A 22,931-nucleotide genomic window follows, 5' to 3' on the forward strand; every position below is an offset into this window, starting at 1 on the left:
TCAGAAGCCCCGGTAGAGAGAGATCTAGGCCCTGATAGTTAGCAAGGTCCCATTGCGTCTAGCCACCTCCAGCACTTCTCGACGGACATGGAGGTCAAGACAACACAAGACCAGCAACCAGGGTATATAAACAATCCCAGATCTCGAAGACTAGATGCAGCATGCCTCTTCAAACTTATAACACCCAACCCTCAAATTGAGATTACAAAAGCATGGCAGCCAATTCTGAAATTCAGCCAGGAATTTATCTTCAGCTCCCCTCGAGAGATCGGGTACTCCTTCTTTGGCCTTATCTCCCAGAATTAACCAGGATATCCTGCATACCATGTAACAGGATTTCCAAGGACTGCAGGTGAGCCCCCACCGAGGAAACTAGCCTCTTGACTGACAGGATTCTTTCCGCCGCTTCATTCATTTTCCTTCAGATATCTTGCAGTTTATCAATGTGAGCATCAATGATTTGTGCTAGGGAGCCGAGACGGTCATCCACAACTTCACTCACAATGTTAGCCAGCATCTCGGTGTCTATAACATTGCCAGAGCATGAGCTCATTCACCAGCTAAACCATCACTCCGCTGCTTCCAACTGCCTTGATCAAACCAGGATTTTCTTTACTTTGCTCGGCTTCCCATCACCCAACCTTAACCAGGATCTTCCAGGAATATAGCATGGAATGTACACTCCAGGATTAGATAGGTTGTGTATCAGGATAAATAAAATTATTAAATATGAGTAGCACCAGAACTCGAGAAACTGCAGCCATTCTGTGAGCCTACCCACCCCCAAAACTACATTGTAAATGGGTTGGAATTTTGCTTTAAACTCCCAGGATTCATCTGTATAGGCCCCATGAGAATCATTCACGGAAACACCAGTGGTGGGCACAGAAATGCTGGTTGGCAGAAGACTGTTGTTAAGGGCCAATGAAACGGTCCCTGGCACTCAGATAAGAGGCAAGGCAGGGATCCGAAATGGCTTTGCAGTTGGAGGTAAACCTGGGGAGGAGAGACATTCCTTATGAGGTTCAGTGGAGCAGGTGTCGCATAGGAAAAATAGGAAAAGAAAAAGTGTAAAAATATTCTTTGGGTCGCAGATCCCAACTTTAAAGAACATAAAAATTTAGGAGTAGATGTGGGCCATTTTGTCCCTCGAGGCATTTGCACCATTTTTTAAAAATTTGTTCTTGGGATGTGGGCATCTCTGGCAAGGCCAACATTTATTACCCATCCCGAATTGCCCTTGAGGTGGTGGTTGTGGTGGACTGCTTCATCAACTGCTGCAGTCCATGTGATGGAGGCACACCCACCGAGTGTTCCAGGGTTCTATTCAGCGCCAGAGAATATGCAACAATAATCAGGTTGGTGTGTGAATTGAAGGGAATCTTGCTGGTGGTGGGCATTCCCATGTAGCTTCTGCCTTTGTCCATCCAGGTGGTTGAGGTGGTGCGTTTGGATGGTGCTGTCTAAAGAGCCTTGGCAGGTTGCACCAATGGTGGAGTGAGAGAATGTTTAAGGTGATGGATCAGTTGCTGATCAAGTGGGCTGCTTTGTCCTGGATGGTGTCAAACATTTCGTGTATTGTTGAAGCTACATTCATCCAGGCCAGTGGAAAGTATACCATCACATTCCTGAAGCCATATTCAAATGCTTCAAGACCTGGACAATATCCAGGCTTTGGCTGACAAGTGGCAAGTAACATTTGTGCCACACAAGTGCCAGGCAATGACCATTTCTAACAAGAGAAAATCTAACTGTTGCTCTTCAGAACACAAGGCATCCCAAAGCATCTTCCAGCCAATGACTGAATTGCAGTCGCTGCTGTAATGTAGGAAACAGGGTGTTCGATTTGTGCACAGCAAGGTCCCAAGAACAGAAGTGAGATAAACCCACCTGCTTTGTAGATGCTGATTAAGGGATAAATATCAGCCATAACACAACATTCTGCTCTTCTACAAAATAGACCATGGAGCATTGACATTAAATCAAGAGAGCAGAATCTGAATGATGGCACCGCTAACAGTATAGCACTTACTCAGCTGTGCATGAGGCATTTATCAGTCGAGATTATGTTCAACTTTCTGAACTGAAAATTGAACCTATAACCTTTGGGTTCAGAGGTGAGTGTCCAATGCAGCAAATGCACAGGTTAAAGTCAACACCTGCAGCCAGGGGGCAAAACCTCAACTAAGTCCCACAGATGATTTCAATTTCCTCCAATTTTGGCTGGATGGGCAGGGTTGAAGAGATCCCCACCCCATTCTTCAAAGTATCCCCTTTAGCCAGAATTGCAACAGTGTGTTGGGACAAAAGTTGCACCTTACAGAAGAGGAGCAAAATCTTTCCTAACAAAATTGTTTAGAGTTGAAACCCAGGAGAATTTTTTAGATGACTTCTACATGGTAGCAAATGCCAGTACTGCATCTTCTTTCTGTTCAAAATTCTTAATAAATCAATAAGTAAATGAAATGGAAACCCATTTACATAATGGAATAAGCACAGCCGCTGCATGCATTGCACAAAAAAAATCGCTATTACAAGCAATGGTTCAGAACTTGGCTTGCTCTGAATTATTAAATCAAATCACCACATCCATTTTAGTGAAGCACTTGGTAAATCAATCAATGAAATAAAAAGACCAGTCTTTCTTGCCCAAAATAGCCAATTGTGTAATAATCCAGAGTTATCTCTTTATTACAGAATAATGTTATGACAACAGGTTTAATGTCATTTGCAGCTGTTTACAACTCTAATGTTCAATAACACTGCACAAGCTGTTTGTACCTGCTTCAATTTATCTTCCTGAATTTCTCATTGAAACAGAAATAAGATTGCCAGACATTTTAATGACTGTAATCACAGCATAAATTATTCAGCTAAATAAATACTGTACAGAAGTCATAATGATGGATAATGAAAAATCATGAGGTCCCATCAGTGACAAGGAGCTGAAGGGCTTCCTTGTCTAATAGTTGGGTGTTTTTCAGTTGCGCAGATTTGCTTTTCATCTTTGTAAATTCAGGCACTTTGTTACAATGAAAAGTATGACTAAAAAATTTTGTTTTATTCAGTCCAGTGCTTTTAAAAAAAAAACTAATTGTTCCCATGGAATTGCTCATAACTAAAATTCAAGGTAGACCACTTAGGATGGAGGTGAGAAGACATTTCTTCACCCAAAGAGTGGTGAGCCTGTGGAATTCGTTACCACAGGAAGTAGTTGATGCCAAAACACTGAATTTATTCAAGAGGCGGCTGGATATAGCACTTGGAGCGATTGGGATCAAAGGTTATGGGGATAAAGCAGGATTAGGCTATTGAGAAGGATGATCGTAATGAATGGCAGAGCAGACTCGAAGGGCCAAATGGCCTCCTCCTACTCCTATCTTTTATGTTTCTAAATATTAAAGAGAACATTAAATCTGAGTTATTACACATCTACTAGTGATTTGTATTTGCTCCCATCAACTTTGTTTTTTTTTCAATATTCGGTGTACAATCCTGAGTTTTTTTGTACTTTATATGGGTATCCTTCTTGAAGGATTACTTTTATTCCTTCAAAATATTTTTATTTATACAATATTATATGCTATACTCAATTGAACATGCCCAGTAGCAATTCCTTTAATTTAGAAAATATACTCACTGGATGTTTAGAATCTTTTTGAAAGGGTAAAGGAGTTGACAAAGAAGTTCAGGGAATGCATTGGCTAGGAGGGAGTTTAGTTAGTTTGGGAGTGGGCCGGTCTCGAAGCTGAATTAGAAAGCAGAAAGAAATGGAAGACTCACAGTGAGGGAGTTCTCATAACTTATACCAGGAGGAAATCAGGGAACTGGAGCTGTAACATCAGAAGAATGGGTATGGGAGCACGCTAGGTCAAGGTTGAAGCCATGAAGAAATCTTACGGCCTCTCATAGAATCCCTACAGTGCAGGAGGCCATTCGGCCCATTGAGTATGCACCAACAATAATCCCACGCAGGCCCTATCCCTGTAAACCCATGTATTTACCCTGCTAATACCCCTGACACTACAGGGCAATTTAACATAGCCAATCTACCTAACCTGCACATCTTTGGAGTGTGGGAGGAAACCAGAGCACCTGGAGGAAACCCATATGGACACGAGCGGAATATGCAAACTCCGCACAGACAGTCACCTGAGGTTGGAATTGAACCCGGGTCCCTGGCGTTGTGAAGCAGCAGTGCTAACGACTGCCACCGTGCTGTATAATAGAAGAGACAGGACAGGACAGCCTAGACACAAGGCCTTGAATTGCATAATAACTTTTGGGAAGTGTAATTTTACTTACTGCTTATATTGCAATAGTCGCGTAGTATAACTGTAATCTTTGCACATTCTGTGATGCAGCCTTTGTCAGCCATGCAATGGCTTACAGGCGTCGCAGCAAATTATTTGGCTTTGAACAACAGACGTCAACTACGCTGTGAACATTGAGGTATTCTATACCAGTGGTCAGAGACGTTTATGATACCAGCTGAAGTATAATAGCCCATGCATTGGAGTGAGGCAGGGTAAAAGGACACCAGCTGGGATGACTGAAATATTCAATGGCATATTTAGAATTTCCCTTCCACCCTACACCAAATAGATGATTATTTCATTCAAACAAGCTCATTTAGAGACATCATGAGGTAGATGGGCTAAAATGATCATGGTGACTTCATAATCACATTGCCCCAAAAGAATATTTAAATTGAGAACAGATTTGCATGGTAACATTTTTGTTATTCATCACTCAGAAATTTTTTTAAAATCAGAAACCTAAAATCTAAACTAATGAGAAATAAACCTGACCAATGTTAGCAGTTGTAATAGACAAGAATTTTAACTTTAAAGATTTTATTTATTTAAATAAGTGGCAATAATCTCAGAGTTATTAGCTTTAAGGAGAATTTGAGAACTGAACGATTGTCAGCAATGTCGCAATTGTAAATTCAAATATATAACAGGAAACAGAAAGTTGACATGAATAGGTCTTTTTCTGGTTGCAGGATGTAACGAGTGGTGTACCACAAGGAGCAGTGTTAGGCTTTGGAAAAATTAGGGTACAAGAGAAAGCTACCTGGAAACAAAGACAGCTGGTAAGGGTTTCAATAGATTTTTTTTTAAAGTTAAAAGGTGAGCGTTGGTCGTCAAGGAATAAATGGAAAATAAGGAGATAGCAGATGAATTGAACAGGTATTTTGCATCAGTCTTCACTATAGAGGACATCAGTATCGTCTCAGAAATAGCTGTAAAAATGCAAACAGAAAGGGTGGGGGAGCACCAAGAAAATTATAATCACTGGGGAAGTGATAATACAGTAAGAAGTTTAACAACACCAGGTTAAAGTCATAATAAACAGATGTTGGAGCAGGGGGCTGATGAGTCCTCAGGACCTGATGGACTTTATCTTAGGGTCTTAAAGTGGCTAGTGAGATAATTGTAGCACTGGTTTTAATTTCATTTCCTCTAGATTCAGAAAGGTTCTACTCGATTGGAAAGTAGTGAATGTAACTCCTTTATACAGAAAGGGAGGAAGACAGAAACCAGGAAACTCCAGGCCAGTTAGCATAACATCTGTCAGAGGAAAATGTTGGAAGCTATTATTAAAGACATGAGAGGGCACTTGGAAAAATTCAAGGTAATCAGGCAGAGCCAACATGGTTTTGTGAAAGGGAAATCATGTTTAACCAATTCACTGAAGTTTTTTTGAACAAGTAACAGACTGTGGATAAAGTGGAACTAGTGGATGTACTTAGATTTCCAAAAGGCATTTGATAAGGTGCCACATCACAGGTTATTGCAGAAAATAAGTAGTTTATGTTATAGGGGAGGGGGTTAACATATCAGCATGGATAGAAGATTGGCTAGCGAACAGAGGGTAGGCAGAAAAGGGGTTATTTTCTGGTTGGCAGGATGTAACAAGTGGTGTGCCACAGGGATCAACGTTGAGGCCTCAACTTTTACTTACTTATTTACATTCATGTCAATGACTTAGACAAAGGGACTTATGAAGGTATGGCTGCTAAATTTGGTGATGACACAAAGATAGGTAGGAAAGTAAGATGTGAGGAGGACACAAGGAGGCTACATGAGGATATAGATAGGTTAGGTAAGTAAGCAAAGATGGAGAAAATGGAGTATAATGAGGGAAAATGTGAAATTGTCCATTTTGGCAGGAAGAATAAAGAAGTAGCATATTGTCTAAATGGGAGAGATTGCTGAGCTCCAAGATGCAGAGGGACACAGGTGCCTGAGTGCATGAATCACAACAGACGAGTATGCAAGTACAACAAGTATTAGGAAAGCTGATAGAGTGCTATCATTATTGCAGCGGTAATTGCTTACAAAGGTAGGGAGATAATGTTTCTGTTGTCCAGGGCATGAGTGAGACCACATCTGGAATATTGTGTACGGTATTGGTCTCCTTATTTAAGGAAAGGTATAAATGCATTAGGAGCAGTTCAGAGAGGGTTTACCAGATTCATGCCAAGAACAGGCAGGTTGTCTGATGAGGATAGGCTTGTATCTGCTGGAGTTTAGAAAAGTAAGAGGTGGCTTGATTGAAACATGCAAGATCCTGAGAGGTCTTGACAGGGTGGGTGTGCAGAGGATGTTTCCTCTTGTGGGAGAATCTTGAACTAGGGATCACTGTTTAAAAATAAGGAGTCGCTAATTTAAGACGGGGATGAGGAGAAATGTTTTCTCTCAGAGGGTCGTGAGTCTTCGGAACTCTTCCTCAAAAGGCAGTGGAAGCAAAGTTTTTGAATATTTTTAAAGGCAGAGCTGGATCAATTCTTCATTAAGAAGTGGGTGAAAAGTCATCAAGGGTGGATAGGAATGTGGGTTACAATCAGATCAGCCACGATTTTATTGAATGGCAGAAGAGGCTCGAAGGGCCAAGCGACCTACTCTTAATTTACAAGTCCATATGTCAGCATATTATTATAGGTCCATTAAATTATGACTCTTTCAAGCATTGTGTTATCAACATTTGCTGCTTCAACGAAAATCTTGTGAGATGGACTTAGTACATCAGGATGATGCAATCTATTGAAAACCCATGAGTGCTCCTAACAATCCTCTACCAGCAATATTTGAGCTTGATTATAGCAAGCTATTATTGGGGATCAAAGTACATAATTTTAGTGTAAAAATAAGCTATATAGGAAACATGCTGTAAACTCAGATGTAGCTCGAGTCATTTGTTGATGTGAGCAACTCATTTGTCACCGAGTGTAAACAGTACCTTTCATCATCTGCACTTCTACTTTAGCTGGCTTCTGAGTCTGTCAGTCTGCGTTAATTATGGCATGGCTTCAGGCAGGATGCAAATCTTCCTTGCTAAACACTGGAGTGCCAAAAAAATCCCCAACCCTTTGAAGCAGTTTTTGAAGAACAGCACACCATAACCTTAAAACAAAGATACCTTTCCCTTGAGGTAAACAAAATAGAAAAAAAAAAACCCTCCCTATGTCACACATCTATTATGAATCCAATCCATTTGGCCTCCATCAGGAATTCAAAAGTTTTCCTGACCTCCATTCTAAAATCCTATACCTTAAACACAATAGTCAATATTTTGAGTATCCTTCCACCACACTCAAGTCTAATAGTTTATGCTTGTCATGGATCATGTCATGCTTGTGAGCATTAAGCTGCAAATACACAGGCCAGGCGAATTAACAGGCGCAAGTACAATGATTCTCCCTGTGATAGTGCCAAATGTCTACTTCACTATTGCAACAAGTGCAATTGAAAGAAGCCAATATTTAAAAATGGATCAATTTTATTCTTTTCTCATCAATTGCTCCCCTGTCCATTCTTTCTTGGAGACTAAATGTGAGTTTAGTCCCACTATCATCTCCCCATATACTAACATAGGAAAAGGATAGGGAAATACCAGATTGTTCAACAAACAATGTGCTGGCTAATGAACCTGGACAGGTGGAGGATCTCTCGGTGGGTGAGCATCTTGGGGATAGCGATCATAATTCTATCTCCTTCACGATAGCATTGGAAAGAGATAGGATCAGGCAGGCTAGGAAAGTGTTTCTCTGGAGTAAAGGGAAATACAGTGTCATCAGGGAGGAAATTAGACGGGTAAATTGGAAGGAGGCATTCTTGGGGAAAAGTACCGAAGGAAAGTGGAGGATTTTCAAGGAATGTTTGTCTGGAGCTCTGCATGACAACGTTCCGATGAGACAGGGGGGTGTTGGTAGGGTACGGGAACCGTGGTGCACGAAGGTTGTGATGAACCTGGTGAATAAGAAAAGAGAGGCGTACAGAAGGTTCAGAGAGCTAGGAGGTGTTAAGGATTTAGAGGAGTATACGGGATGTAGGAAGGAGCTTAAGAAGGAAATTAGGAGAGCGAGAAGGGGTCATGAGAAGGCCTTGGCGGGTAAGATTAAGGAGAATCCCAAGGCTTTCTACAAATATGTCAAGAGTAAAAGGATGAGATGTGAAGGCATAGGACCCTTAAAAGGTGAAGGGGGAAAAGTTTGTGCGGAACCGTTAGAAATGGCGGAGCTGCTTAATGAATACTTTACCTCGGTATTCACGGTGGAAAGGGATCTAGGTGGTTGTACTGCTGGTTTGCGGTGGACAGAAAGGATCGAGCATGTGGACATAAAGAAAGAGGATGTGTTGGAACTATTGAATGGCATCAAGGTTGGTCAGTCGCCGGGACCGGATGGGATGTACCCCAGGTTACTGTGGGAGGCGAGGGAGGAGATTGCGGAGCCTTTGGCGATGATCTTTGCATCGTCGATGGAGACTCTCGGGAGAGGTTCCGGAGGATTGGAGGATTGCAGATGTGGTCCCTATATTCAAGAAAGGGAACAGGGACAGCCCGGGAAATTACCGACCGGTGAGTCTAACCTCAGTGGTTGGTAAGTTGATGGAGAGGATCCTGAGAGACAGGATTTATGATCATCTAGAGAAGTTTAGTATGATCAAAAGTAGTCAGCACGGCTTTGTCAAGGGCAGGTCGTGCCTTACGAGCCTGGTTGAGTTCTTTGAAAATGTGACCAAACACATTGACGAAGGAAGAGCGGTGGATGTGGTCTATATGGACTTCAGCAAGGCGTTCGATAAGGTCCCCCATGCAAGACTTCTTGAGAAAGTGAGAGGGCATGGGATCCAAGGGGCTGTTGCCTTGTGGATCCAGAACTGGCTTGCCTGCAGAAGGCAGAGAGTGGCTGTGGAGGGGTCTTTCTCTGCATGGAGGTCAGTGACCAGTGGAGTGCCCCAGGGATCTGTTCTGGGACCCTTGCTGTTTGTCATTTTCATAAATGACCTGGATGAGGAAGTGGAGGGATGGGTTGGTAAGTTTGCTGACGACACCAAGGTAGGTGGTGTTGTGGATAGTTTGGAGGGATGTCAGAAGTTGCAGCGAGACATAGATAGAATGCAAGACTGGGCGGAGAAGTGGCAGATGGACTTCAACCCGGATAAGTGTGTGGTGATCCATTTTGGCAGATCCAATGGGATGAAGCAGCAGTATAATATGAAGGGTACCATTCTTAGCAGTGTAGAGGATCAGAAGGACCTTGGGGTCCGGGTCCATAGGACTCTTAAATCGGCCTCGCAGGTGGAGGATGCGGTCAAGAAGGCGTACGGCGTACTGGCCTTCATTAATCGAGGGATTGAGTTTAGGAGTCGGGAGATAATGCTGCAGCTTTATAGGACCCTGGTTAGACCCCACTTGGAGTACTGCGCGCAGTTCTGGTCACCTCATTACAGGAAAGATGTTGAAGCCATTGAAAGGGTGCAGAGGAGATTTACAAGGATGTTGCCTGGATTGGGGGGCATGCCTTATGAGGATAGGTTGAGGGAGCTTGGTCTCTTCTCCCTGGAGAGACGAAGGATGAGAGGTGACCTGATAGAGGTTTACAAGATGTTGAGAGGTCTGGATAGGGTAGACTCTCAGAGGCTATTTCCAAGGGCTGAAATGGTTGCTACGAGAGGACACAGGTTTAAGGTGCTGGGGGGTAGGTACAGAGGAGATGTCAGGGGTAAGTTTTTCACTCAGAGGGTGGTGGGTGAGTGGAATCGGCTGACGTCGGTGGTGGTGGAGGCAAACACGTTGGGGTCTTTTAAGAGACTTCTGGATGAGTACATGGGATTTAATGGGATTGAGGGCTATAGATAGGCCTAGAGGTGGGGATGTGATCGGCGCAACTTGTGGGCCGAAGGGCCTGTTTGTGCTGTGGCTTTCTATGTTCTATGTTCTAAACTGCCTGCCCAGCTACAAGGCAGCCATTCATCACCACTGAACCATTATCCAAGTCATGCAATTTCTTGAGAAAGACAAAAAAAAAGAGAAGAATTTGGAGCTCAGAAATAGAAAAGGAGCAGCCATATTACTAAAAGTGTACTACTGTTAAGATACCAGATCAGAAACCCCAAGTGAAACCACTAATTTAGACTAGACCCCAACAATTTACTATCTTGGAATTAATATGGGGATATGATATTTCACTCCAGGTGCGATTTTACTGACACACACGGGAGTTTTTAATCAAAACAAATTTTATTTAACAACATCGTTTAAATATAACAAATGACTTACCATTTAACAATTGAACAATACTTAAACATGACCAGATGCAATTCTTAACTGCTACCATATCACTATGAGTTCCAATTCAAGAAATATTCTTCTTCTAGACTTAAGCCTCTCTTTAAATGTAGTTCACAAAACACAGGCATACGCACAGAGAGAGAGAGAGAGATGGACAGAGAGACACCTGTCTCTCCTTGGAGTCCAAACAGCAACTGCTTGTCTTTAAAAATGTAACTGAAATTGTATTTCTTCCCTGCAAGTTTAACTCCTCCCTTTAAGTACATGACACTGTCCCTGTCAATCAACCTAATCAAAACTCTATGCTGAAACCCCCAGCGGAGACCCAAGTAAACACAAATTCATTAGCTCTGCTAAAAGCAAACATTCCAGGTCTAAAATGAGTACTTAGCCTGTGCTCCCAGCTACCAATTTAAAGGTTTTGCCAGACAAATCGGCATCCTGCAAAACAGATCTGAATTTTAAACATACCCCTTCCAAGAAACATGATATGCATATATTTCTTCAAGGTACAGTATCATCATACTTCGGATCCCTAAAAATTGGAAGGGAGTTAGAAGAGCAAGTATGTAGGCAAATTTCTCAGTACAAAACAATAGGGTAATAATAGTTGGACACTTCAACTACCCTAATACCAACTTGGATATCACCTGTGTGAAGTGCACAGAGGAACTAAAATTCCTGAATTGCATTCAAGAGGACTTTTTTAGCCAACACATTACAAGCCCAATGAGCGGGGATGCAATTCCAGATTTAGTCTTAGAAAATGAAGCTGGGCAAGTGGGGGAACATTCTGGAGATAGTGACTATAGTACAGTTAAGATTTAGCATCATTATGGAAAAAGGACAAAGATAGAACAGGAGCAAAAGTTCTAAATTGGGGAAGACAAATTTTACAAAAATGCAAGATGAGTTGATGGGAGTTGACTGGATCCATCTACTTGAAGAGGAATCAGCGACAGACAAGTCGGAGACATTCAAAAATGAGACACTGCGGGCAGTGTAGACATGTCTCTCCCTGGAGATCACATGGTCTGGAATGGGGGGGTGGGGGTGAGTTAATAGGTTGTGATGAACAAAGCATCGTAGCTGTGAGGGACAGCTCGGTGGATAGGATATTGGTATGTAGATAGGCTGGAAAATTGGGCGGGGATCCTGGATTCAGGATTCAATCCTGGACCGGGGAGCGGCGCGGGCTTGGAGGGCCGAAGGGCCTGTTCCTGTGCTGTATTGTTCTTTGTTTGTCCCACAAAGAAAAAGGGGACTGCTGCCAAATCTAGAGTCTTGGTTATCCAGAAGTAAATAGGGCAAGATAAAGCAGAAAAAAAAAACAAGTTTAAAAAAGGAAATTAGGAAAGCAACAAGAGGAAACATTTAAAAATTGGCAGATAAAATCAAAGTAAACCTAAAGATGCTTTACCAGAACATGAAGAGCAACAGAATAACTAAGGAAAGGGCAGGGCATATCAGAGATGTGCATGGTAACTTATGCGTTGATGCAGAAGATGTGGGCAAGGTTTTCAATGAGTCTGTCTTCACCAAAGAAAGGAATCATGCAAGCATTTTAGTTAAAGAGGGGGAATGTGAAACATTTTACACAATAATCATTATGAGTAAGGAAGTACTGGAGGGACTGACATTCTTGAAGGCAGATAAATCACTAGGACGGGATGGACTGTATCGCAGAATATTAAAGGAAGCCAGGGAGGAAATAGCATTTGCCCTGATGATCGTTTTCCAATCCTTATGAGACACAGGCGAGGCACGAGAGGAATGAAGGTCTGTGAATGTTGTACCATTATTTTAAAAGGATGCAAGGGATAGGCCAGAAAATTATAGCTTGGTCAGTCTGACTTTGGTGGTGAGCAAATTATTTGAATCAATTCTGAGACACAGGATAAACTGTCACTTCGAATCAGGGACTGTCACTTTGATCAGGGACAGTCAGCAGGATTTTGTTATGGGAAGATAGTGTCTTACTAATTTAGTTGAATTTTTTGACAAAGTAACAAGAAGGATTGATGAGAATAGTGCAGCGGATGCTGTCTACATGGATCTTCGTAACGTATGTAACAAGACAGACTGGTCAGAAAAGTGAAATGCCATGGGATACAGGAGAATGTGGCAAGTTGGATCCAGATTAGTTTAGCAACAGGAAACAAAGGGCAATGGCTGTTGGGCCTCTTTGCGAATGGAAAGCAGTTTTCAGTGGCAGATGACACAATGATTTTAACACACGATCCTGCTCCCATGCCCGTCCTTGGCCTGCTGCAATGTTCCAGTGAAGCACAATGCAAACTGGAGGAACAGCATCTCATCACACACGCGCGCATGCACCTTCATCTGTCAGTTTACCCTCTGATTTCAGCTTCTCTGCCTATTCGCCATTTACACCTTTTATTCTCTCTATGGGCTGCCATTAGCAGCCTTTCCCCTTGTTTTTGTGGCTATGATGCATCTTTCATTCCCTTACCTTGAAGTATAAAAATCTCCCACTAAAGGGTCATCTGGACTCGAAACGTCAGCTCTTTTCTCCCCCTACAGATGCTGCCAGACCTGCTGAGATTTTCCGGCATTTTCTCTTTTGGTTTCAGATTCCAGCTTCCGCAGTAATTTGCTTTTATCCAATAACCCACAAGTGGTGGGTCGGTAGGATAACATTTCCAGTAAGAGAGCCACATGGAGAGGCGAGAAATATATTTTTAGGGCAGGACTACATGCGACGGAGAGACCTAGGAAATACATTTAACATTTCCCTTCAGTTCCCACAGATCTTTATCATTCAACCCTCAAGTCACATCTCAAAAAACCGGAACATACTTCCAGTGCTCTCTCCCATGCAATGACTAATGGATATGAACACTTAGCTTATTAGGCACTGATGTACTTCAAAATCATTCCAGTGGATGGTCTGTTCTAATAATATTAATTATTAATACTCTTCAGAGAGTCTAATTTCAAGCAAAGGAAGCAACTTCATGCCACAGATATTTTACCACCTCCTTGCACTAACAACTGTTACCAAAAGATTCATATGCTCTAATCTAAGCTTTAAACAGCAACAAAGAGAACTATGAACATCAATGCTTCCGGCTAAGTTTGACAACAGAGACTGTGTTGACCCGGTTATCAATTCCTGCACTGACATTCACTTATGAACAACAGTGAATGAAATCAATTGTAATTCCCTTCTGGCAGTCTTTGGCAAGATCTACAATTCAGTAAGTAATGTGAAAAAAAACTCATTTTAGCCACAGTCTATGTGGAATGCAGGAGTGAAAATATGGGGCGCATCAATTCTCCTGCTGTCTGTTCTGCACTGCTCCACTGAACATAAGCCAGGATGACAATGGATCAGCACAATTAACAATTTGAAAACAAGTAGCCAAAAAAGGAGAAGCAACTGGCCAGCCATCCCAGTTCTGGTGATAAGTGGTCACTCCTGTGGGACTATTCATGGCTAAAGGCACAGTTTGTCTCACTAGTGATGGTGTCTCACAATAGAACAGGCTACAAGCACACGAACAACAACCGAGTGCCACCATTGTCTGTGGAAATCAAGTAATAGCCACCATCTTAAAAGTTAGAGGGTGGGGGGAATAAACTTGGAGTAGGTACGGGAGGAGAATGAGAGGTAACCACAATGATATTATCTTCATTTGCACTGCACAAAAATAAGTGGGCCAAACCCAGTTACTGCACAAGAAATAATGAATACGGCATAACTGGGCATGTCCGGGACTTATGTGCTGGGGGAATGATTTGGAAGAGGGAACTGAATGTATTATCTCCAAATTTGCAGATGATACAAAGTTAGGTGGGCAGGGTGAGCTGCAAGGAGGACGCAGAGATGGTTCAGCATGATTTGGGGACAGGCTGAGTGTGCGGGCATTTGCATCGCAGATGCAGTATAATGTGGATAAATGTGAGGTTATCCACTTTGGTATCAATAACACAGTAAAAAGTCTCACAACACCAGGTTCAAGTCCAACAGGTTTATTTGGAAGCACGAGCTTTCAGAGCACTGCTCCTTCATCAGGTGAGTATCCGACTCACCTGATGAAGGAACAGCACTCCAAAAGCTGTTGGATTTTAACCTAGTGTTGTGAGACTTCTTACTGTGCCCACCCTAGTCCAACGCCGGCATCTCCACATCGTAGCAATAATAATAAGACAGATTATTACTTGAATAGGTGTAAATTGAGAGAGGTGGATACTCAGCGAGACCTTGGTGTCTTAGTGCATCAGTCACTGAAAGTAAGCGCGCAGGTACAGCAGGCAGTAAAGGCGGCAAATGGTATGTTGGCCTTCATAGCAAGAGGAATGAGTATAGGGATAGAGATGTTTTGCTGCAATTGTAAAGGGTGTTGGTGAGGCCACACCTGGAGTATTGTATGCAGTTTTGGTATCCTTATCTGAGGAAGGATGTCCTTGCTATAGAGGGAGTACAGCAAAGGTTTAACAGGCTGATTCCTGGGATGACAGGTCTGTCATATGAGGAGAGACGGTTAGGATTACATTCACTGGAGTTTAGAAGAGAGAGAGGGGATCTCATTGAAACTTGTAAAATTCTAACAGGGTTAGACAGGGTAGATTCAGAAAGAATGTTCCCAATGGTGGGGGAGTCCAGAACTAGGGGTCATAATTTGAGGATAAGGGGTAAATCTTTTAGAACTCAAGTAAGGAGAAATTTCTTCACCCAGAGGGGTGAATGTGTGGAATTCACTACCACAGAAAGTTGAGGTCAAAAGATTGTCTGATTTCAAGAAGAAATTAGATATAGCCCTTGGGACTTAAGGGATCAAGGGATATGGGAGAGAAGGGGGGAATCAGGATATTGAATATGATCAGCCATGATCAAAGTGAATGGCGGAGCAGGCTCGAAGGGCCAAATGGCCTACTCATGCTTCTAGCTTCTATTGTTGCAAAGGATGCGGAGGTTGTGCAGGTGGTGAAAGGAGCAGAGTCATGGGGGAGTACTAAAAAGGAATACAGTAGAATGCTTACCTTTTGGTTTCTTCATCTGAGGTAAGCTACTGATTGTAGTCGCCTGAATAATTTCAACCACAATTTGATACCTGTTTGAGAGACAAAATTTTGAATTCTTTAGGCTTAAGAATTATTTGCATTCACAACTTCCTGACAATTCCATAAAAACACACAAAAAAACCAACAACTACAGTGCTGGAGTTCTGGCTCCTGACTGCAACACTCACGTTTCAATTCCTCAATGGATTTTAAACGACTTGTTCAAGTCTTTTGAAAATGCTGAGGGGGTTTTATCAGTCCACTGTTCAAAGAGTCAGTAATTGGAATTCATAAATTAACCAGCAAAAGAACAAAGAAGTTCGTTCAATTTTCTTTAGGACACAGAATGCCTGTATGAAATGATGGCTGTAGCAGAATCCATACTGCTTTTAAAATGGGAAGGAGATCAATATTTCATAAATAAAAATTTAAAAGGATGTCAAGAAAGGGCAGGAGTTAGTTATTTTAACATTATGAACGAATAGGCCTCCCATGTTGTAAAATTTGAGGATTCTGGCCTTGTGGACAAATGTCACAATGAAATTTTTTAATGGCTGATTTAACTTCTCACATTCTCAGAATGTTCAACCATGCCTTCCTTCTTCCAACACCTGATATTTGTCTCCATAGGACTAGCTTCACATGGAGCATCGACCCTACCTTCCAAACATTGCTAATATACCTGCATAAATAGCTATTCTCATCACATCCATATAGACTCCTCCAGTGTCCCCAAAATCTATCTATACGATTTCCCCACCAGTTCCTCATCTCACAATGGCCCTCATGGAAACATGGTTTCAGCTTGTCTATAGTTAATTCCAGCTATCCATTATGTTCATCATTATCACAATGTGCTGTCAGATTGTCAATGTGCCCCAAAGATGTGCTGGCTAGGTGAATTGGCCATGCTAAATTGCCCCTTAGTGTCAGGGGGATTAGCAGAGTGAATACATGGGGTTACGGGGATAGGGCCAGGATAGGATTGTGGTCGGTGCAGACTCGATGGGCCAAATGGCCTCCTTCTGCACTGTAGGGATTCTATGATTACCTGGCACGTGGGAGTCAAAATCTCCTCCAGCTTAACATTAGGAAATCAGAAATCATGATTTCAGCCGATGATAAACGTTACTTCCTTGTTACCAATTCCATGCCACTCCTCAACCACTAGCTCATGACCATGAGCATAAGTATCAGCTGTGATCTGATGCTCTTGGCCTCCAAGTCAGAAGGTTGCAGGTTCAAGTCCCACTCCAAGACTCGAGTTCAAAAATCTAGGTTGATATTCCAGTGCAGTACTGACGGAGTGCTGCAATGTTACAAATGTCACCATTTGGCGAAAATGTTAAAGCGACGCCCTGTCTGTTCTCTCGGGTGAATGTGAAAGGTCACACAACATTATTTCAAAGAGGAGCAGGAGAGTTATTCCTGGTATCATGGCCAATATTTGTCCATCAATAAACATCACTAAAACAGACCATCTTATCATATTGCTGTTTATGGGTGTTTGTGTCATTCCTGCCTTATCATGGTGACCATACTTCAAAAGTTTAATTGGTTGCAAAGCTCTTTGGCATTTTCATAGGTATTGTACGGTGCTATGTAAAGTCAAGTCTTTCTCTCTCAATCACTAACCCGGGTTGAATGAAACCTTGGGGTCCAGTTCAAGTCAGAGTTGAGTTTCAAACAGCATATTCTATCCATTACCAAGGGGAGTTATTTTCACTCCTTTGCCCACACCACAGCAAAAAACTTTGATCCAGGATTGTGTGGCCTGGAAGCCTCATTATTCCATGTCTTCCTGCCAACCTCCTATCCTCTTCCCTCAAAAAAATTGCAACATATTCAAAACTCAACCATCCTTATCCTATCCTGCACTAACTTCCAATCGTCCATTCTTCACATCTTTGATAAAATAACAAATAGTAAGTTTCAGGAAATCATTTAGACTCATTCACTATCCCTCAATGCTTTGAAATTAAAGTCCTGGTGCTCATTTTTCCTGGACCAAAGGGAAGGTTGCTAAGTTTGCTGATGATGCAAAGATAGATAGGAAAGTAAAATGTGAAAAGAACAATTGGAGACTATAAAGGGACATAGATAGATTAAGCAAGTGAGCAAAAGATCTGGCAAATAGAGGATAATGAGGGAAAATATGAAATTGTCCATTTTGGTGGGAAGAATAAAAAAGCACATCTACATGGTGGAAGATTGCAGAGCTGAATCACAGAAACCTCAGTACCCTAGTGCATGAATCACTGAAGATTAATATGTAGATACAGCAGGTAATTAGGAAAGCTAATAGAATATTATTGTTTATAAGGGAAATTGAACATAAAAGGACAGAGGTTATGCTTCAGTTGTAAACATCTGGAGTATTGCCTAGAGTAATGATCTCCCTATATAAGGAAGGATGTAAATGCATTGTAAGCAGTTCAGAGAAGGTTTACTAAACTAATACCAAGAATGGGTGGGTTAAGAAACGAAGAAAGACTGGACAGGCCAGGCTTATGTCGGCTGGAGTTCAGAGGTGTGATAGGCGACTTGATTGAAACATACAAGATCCTAAGGGGTCTTGACAGTGTCAATGTGGAGAGGATGTTTCCTCTTGTGGGAAAATCTAGAATTAGGGATCACTGTTTCAAAATAAGGGGCTGCCCATTTAAAACAGAGATGAGGAGATTTTTTTTCTCTCAGCAGGTAATAAGTCTTTGGGATTCCTTCCTCAAGAAGCAGAATCTTTGAATGTTTTCAAGACAGAATTAGATATATTCTTAATAAACAAGGGAGTGAAAGGTTATCAGGGATAGACAGGAGCTTACAGTCTCATCAGCCATGATCTTAATAAATGGCAGAGCAGCCTCAAAGGGCTGAGTGGCCTGCTCCTAACTGTCAAAGAGCAACAACAAAGAACAAAGAAGTACAGCACAGGAACAGGCCCTTCGGCCCTCTAAGCCTGTGCTGATCGTGATGCCCTAACTAAACTAAAAAAAAATTCTGCCCTGACTCGGTCTGTGTCCCTCTCTTCCCTCCCTATTCATGTACCCATTCAGATGCCTCTTAAATGTTGCTAATGTGCCTGCTTCCACCACCTCCTCTGGCAGCACATTCCAGGTGCCCACCACTCTCTGCATGAAAAACTTCCCTCGCAAATCTCCCTTAAACTTTCCCCCTCTCACCTTGAACCTGTGCCCCCTTGTAATTGACACTTTCACCCGAGGAAAAAGCCTCTGACTATCCACCCTGCCTATGCTTCTCATAATTTTGTAGACTTCTATCAGGTCTCCTCTCAGCCTCCACCTTTCCAGTGAAAACAATCCTAGTTTATTCAACCTCTCCTCATAGTCAATGTCCTTGAGACCAGGCAACATCCTGGTGAACTTTCTTTGCACTCTCTCCAAAGCTTCCACATCCTTCTGGAAGTGTGGCAACCAGAACTGCACGCAATGCTCCAAATGCAGCCTAACCAAGGTTTTATAAAGCTGCAACATGATTTCCCAACTGTTGTACTCAATGTCCTGGCCAATGAAGACAAGCACGCCATATGCCTTCTTAATCACCTTGGCCACCTGTGTTGCCACTATGAACCTGCATGCCCAGATCCCTGTGTATGTTAATGTTCCTGCCATTTACAGTATAATTCATACCTAAATTTGATCCTCCAAAATGCATCACCTCACATTTGTCCAGACTAAATTCCATCTGCCATTTCTATGCCCAAGTCTCCAATCTATCCATATCCTGTTGCATCCTCTGAATCCCCAGCAACACCACCAATCTTCTTGTTATCCACAAACTTACTAATCAGACCACCCACATTTTCCTCCAGATCGTTTATATGTAGTACAAACAACAGAGGTCCCAACACTGATCCCTGAGGAACATCACTTGCTACTGATCTCCATTCTGAAAAACACCCTCGCACCACGATTCTATGACCAAGCCAGTTCTGTATCCATCTCGCCAGCCCACCCCAAATCCCATGTGATTTGTTTTTTGTGCCAGTCTGCCATGTGGGACCTTGTCAAATGCCTCACAAAGTTCATATAAACTACATCCACAGCCTTTCCCTCATCAATTATCTTTGTCACCTCTTCAAAAAACTCAATCAAATTGGTGAGTCATGACCTTCCCCGTTAAAAACCATGCTGCCTGTCCCTAACTGGTCCATTTTCTCCCAAATGTGCATGTATCCTGTTCCTCACTATCTTCTCCAAAAGCTTCCCCACCACTGACGTCAGGCTCACGGGCCTATAATTTCCTGGATTATCCCTGCTTTCTTTCTTAAACAAGGGAACAACATTGGCTATTCTTCCATCGTCTGGAATCTCGCCTGTGGTCAAAGAATCATAGAATTCTACAGTGCGGGAGGAGGCCATTCGGCCCATCGGATCTGCACCGACCACAAAACCACCCAGGCCCTATCCCCATAACACCATGCATTTAACCTAGCTAGTCCCCCTATCACTAAGGGGCAATTTAGAATGGCAAATCCACCTAACCCACACATCTTCGGACTGTGGGAGGAAACCGGAGCACCCGGAGGAAACTCACGCAGACACTGGGAGAACTTGCAAACTCCACACAGACAGTGACCCAAGCCGTGAATCGAACCCGGGCCCCTGGCGCTGTGAGACAGCAGTGCTAACCACTGTGCCACCGTGCACTCCAAAGAGGATGTGAAGATATCTGTTAAGGCCGCAGCTATTTCTTCCCTTGCCTCCTGCAGTAACCTGGGATAGATACCATCCGGCCCCGGGGACTTGTTTGCCTTAATGCAATTTAGAATATGTCTGTTTTCTCATTTCTGGATGTATAAATGACCGTAAGTGTATTCTATTTTCTTACAGTAGGATTCTATATCTCCTGGAGTAGAAATGTCAGCACGATATTTCACCCATACTACAAGAGTGGAATCTCTCATTTGCCGACATTGAGAAAGACTCAATTTATTTCATCAAACATCAAAGAAGTGCCATGTCCATTTTATAAATAATTGTCTGAAGGGAAATTTTCCTTGATTACTAGGCACATTGGGTCACCTGGGTTCAGTACATATCATACATTGGATCATCCAGGCTTAAGGATTGCACCTGATTTTCCAATGTTCCCCTGGCAGTTTAGTACACAGATCCAGAAGGAAAATACTTCGCCAGCTATTTGGTGTTTACTGATCTCTAGGAAGTGTTCAGATAAATAAGTGTTCCTCCATGTAATAAGACCTGGACAACATTCAAATTTGGGCTGATAAGTGAAAAGTAACATTCGTACCAGGCAAGTGCCATCTTCAACAAAAGAGGGTCTAACCATCTCCTCCATACATTGAGTCTTCCTTGCTGAATGCCCCACCATCAATATCCTGGGATCACCACTGGCCAGAAACTGAACTGCATCAGTCACAAACACTTTGGTTACAAGACCAGGTCAGAGATTTGGCAATGTGAATCACCCCACCAATATCTGAGAATTTTTGCTTTCACTGAACCTTTTCAGACAGCCATTCTCGATATTAAGCACTCTTGTGAAAAGCAGGTTCCAGACATTAGCACTGAATTCTGTGTTTGTCGGTTTATGTCCATGTGTACATGTCCTTCAGTTGTGTTTGAAGTGACAGATGATCCAGGGTTTTCCTAACTTGTGCACAAAGTTCAATCCTTTGACACTGGGGTCAGCCTCCTGGCCTCTTTTTGTATTACCCTAGGAAGCCAGAACTAAACTCAAACCGTAGGCGAGCCAGAGCATGAAACTGCCAGAGTGTGATGACCTCAGACTACCACTCTGATAATTTGGCAAAATAGTACAGTATTCTGCCATTTTCTTTTATAATTGTTGCAATGAGTGGACTAGAATTGTTAACCATCACACCCATATCTCCTTCAGCCTCTCACTTACTTAATTCAACACACTATGGGGGTGATCTTATCAAACATATTCCCAGTGCATTGTGTAAAGTATACACAATCAGTGTGCTGGGAACCTGACATCCCCCCCCCCCAACCACCCATTCCTCCCTCACCCCACCCCACCCCACCCCCCCGCCCGATCAACCGGTATGACCAGCCAGTAAGATTGCCCCCTATAAGTTTCAGAAAGTATTACAAATCTGACCAAATTGCATTGGTCCTTTGAATCCAGGTCACTTGTACACATTAGAAAAAGCTGGCACCCAACAACGATCCTAAGGCTACTCCATCATCTGTAACAACATTTCATGTTTAATTTTACTGAAGGTTTTTGGTAGCCAAACACTACAACACTACATCTTACTGCTCTCCAACATCCAACTGCAACACCCCGACCCTAAAGAAAAATGAATCAAGATGGTTTGTTAAACAGTGGTTCCCACTTCTGAACCTTTTTGATATTTTTATATAACTCCTCAAAGTCCATTCATAACGTGTGTCACGATGAGATTGATTTGACTAAATAAGATATAGACTAATACAGCTTTTTGTCAAAAACACGCAATATAGCCATTATTTTTCTAACAGTTGGGTATTTTCTATTTGTCATGGGACTAATTTAGAGTTCCTGAAGCCTCTAAGTGACTTTAAAATTAAATTTGAAGAAATTTCTAACGGTAACAATATTGTCTACAGACAATACATCCAAGAAGTAAACTTGCTGTCTGCTAAAAATGCATGCATCTTCTGGCGTTCAAAACCTGAGGGGTTTTTTTGGTTTCTTTCAATTTTTGGCACAGACAGGATTAGTGATGTGATCACTATTGAGTTTATTTAGGGGGAAAAAAAGCATCTGCCCTTCCTACTCTCCAACTATCTATTCTCCACCACTGAAAACAGGAAGGCTCAAAAATAAAATCTCCCAATGGCTTTGCAGTGTGAGGCACCTTGTGAGATAACACCATTCAAAACACAGCTAAACAAACCGGGAGATTACAGCAATACCAAAGGCAAAATTACCATATCAAATTCATCAATTAGGTCAGGAAATTAGCCTTGCAGTTTGATATTCACTAATAATACAAAGTTCAAAGTGATTTATTTTTAAACATTGGTTACCATTACCGCCTTATGATCTGCAGCAGCCTTGCTGTACCATTTTGACAATTTTGTTGTGCTGACCTTGACAGGCACTTGCTCTGTCACAGATTGGCAGAAAATTAAATTCACGTGTTACTTAATAATCTATTCCTGTTGTAAAGAAACACAAAACAATGAAAGATGGTTTTTATCATCAACCACAATCTGCAGAAACAATACAGCAACAATAGAAAAGGATGGGATGTTAGCAATGGAGCAGTTTGCACTTATTCCGATATGAAAGTTAAATGCACAGTGTGTGCATTTGATTCCTAA

The 22,931-nt window shown here is 42.2% G+C and overlaps 1 protein-coding gene across 2 annotated transcripts in view; it reads right to left on the reverse strand.

Moving 5' to 3' along the window:
• snx25 (sorting nexin 25) overlaps positions 1 to 22,931 on the reverse strand; it is a 219,055-nt gene that overhangs the window by 63,991 nt on the left and 132,133 nt on the right. For both annotated transcript variants that reach the window (XM_078215054.1, XM_078215055.1), the window contains exon 7: positions 15,592 to 15,662. In XM_078215054.1, coding sequence (XP_078071180.1) covers positions 15,592 to 15,662 — 71 coding nt within the window. The remainder of the gene's footprint in view (positions 1 to 15,591; positions 15,663 to 22,931) is intronic.

The sequence above is a fragment of the Mustelus asterias genome, chromosome 6 (assembly GCF_964213995.1).
Source record: "Mustelus asterias chromosome 6, sMusAst1.hap1.1, whole genome shotgun sequence".
Taxonomy (NCBI): Eukaryota; Metazoa; Chordata; class Chondrichthyes; order Carcharhiniformes; family Triakidae; genus Mustelus; species Mustelus asterias.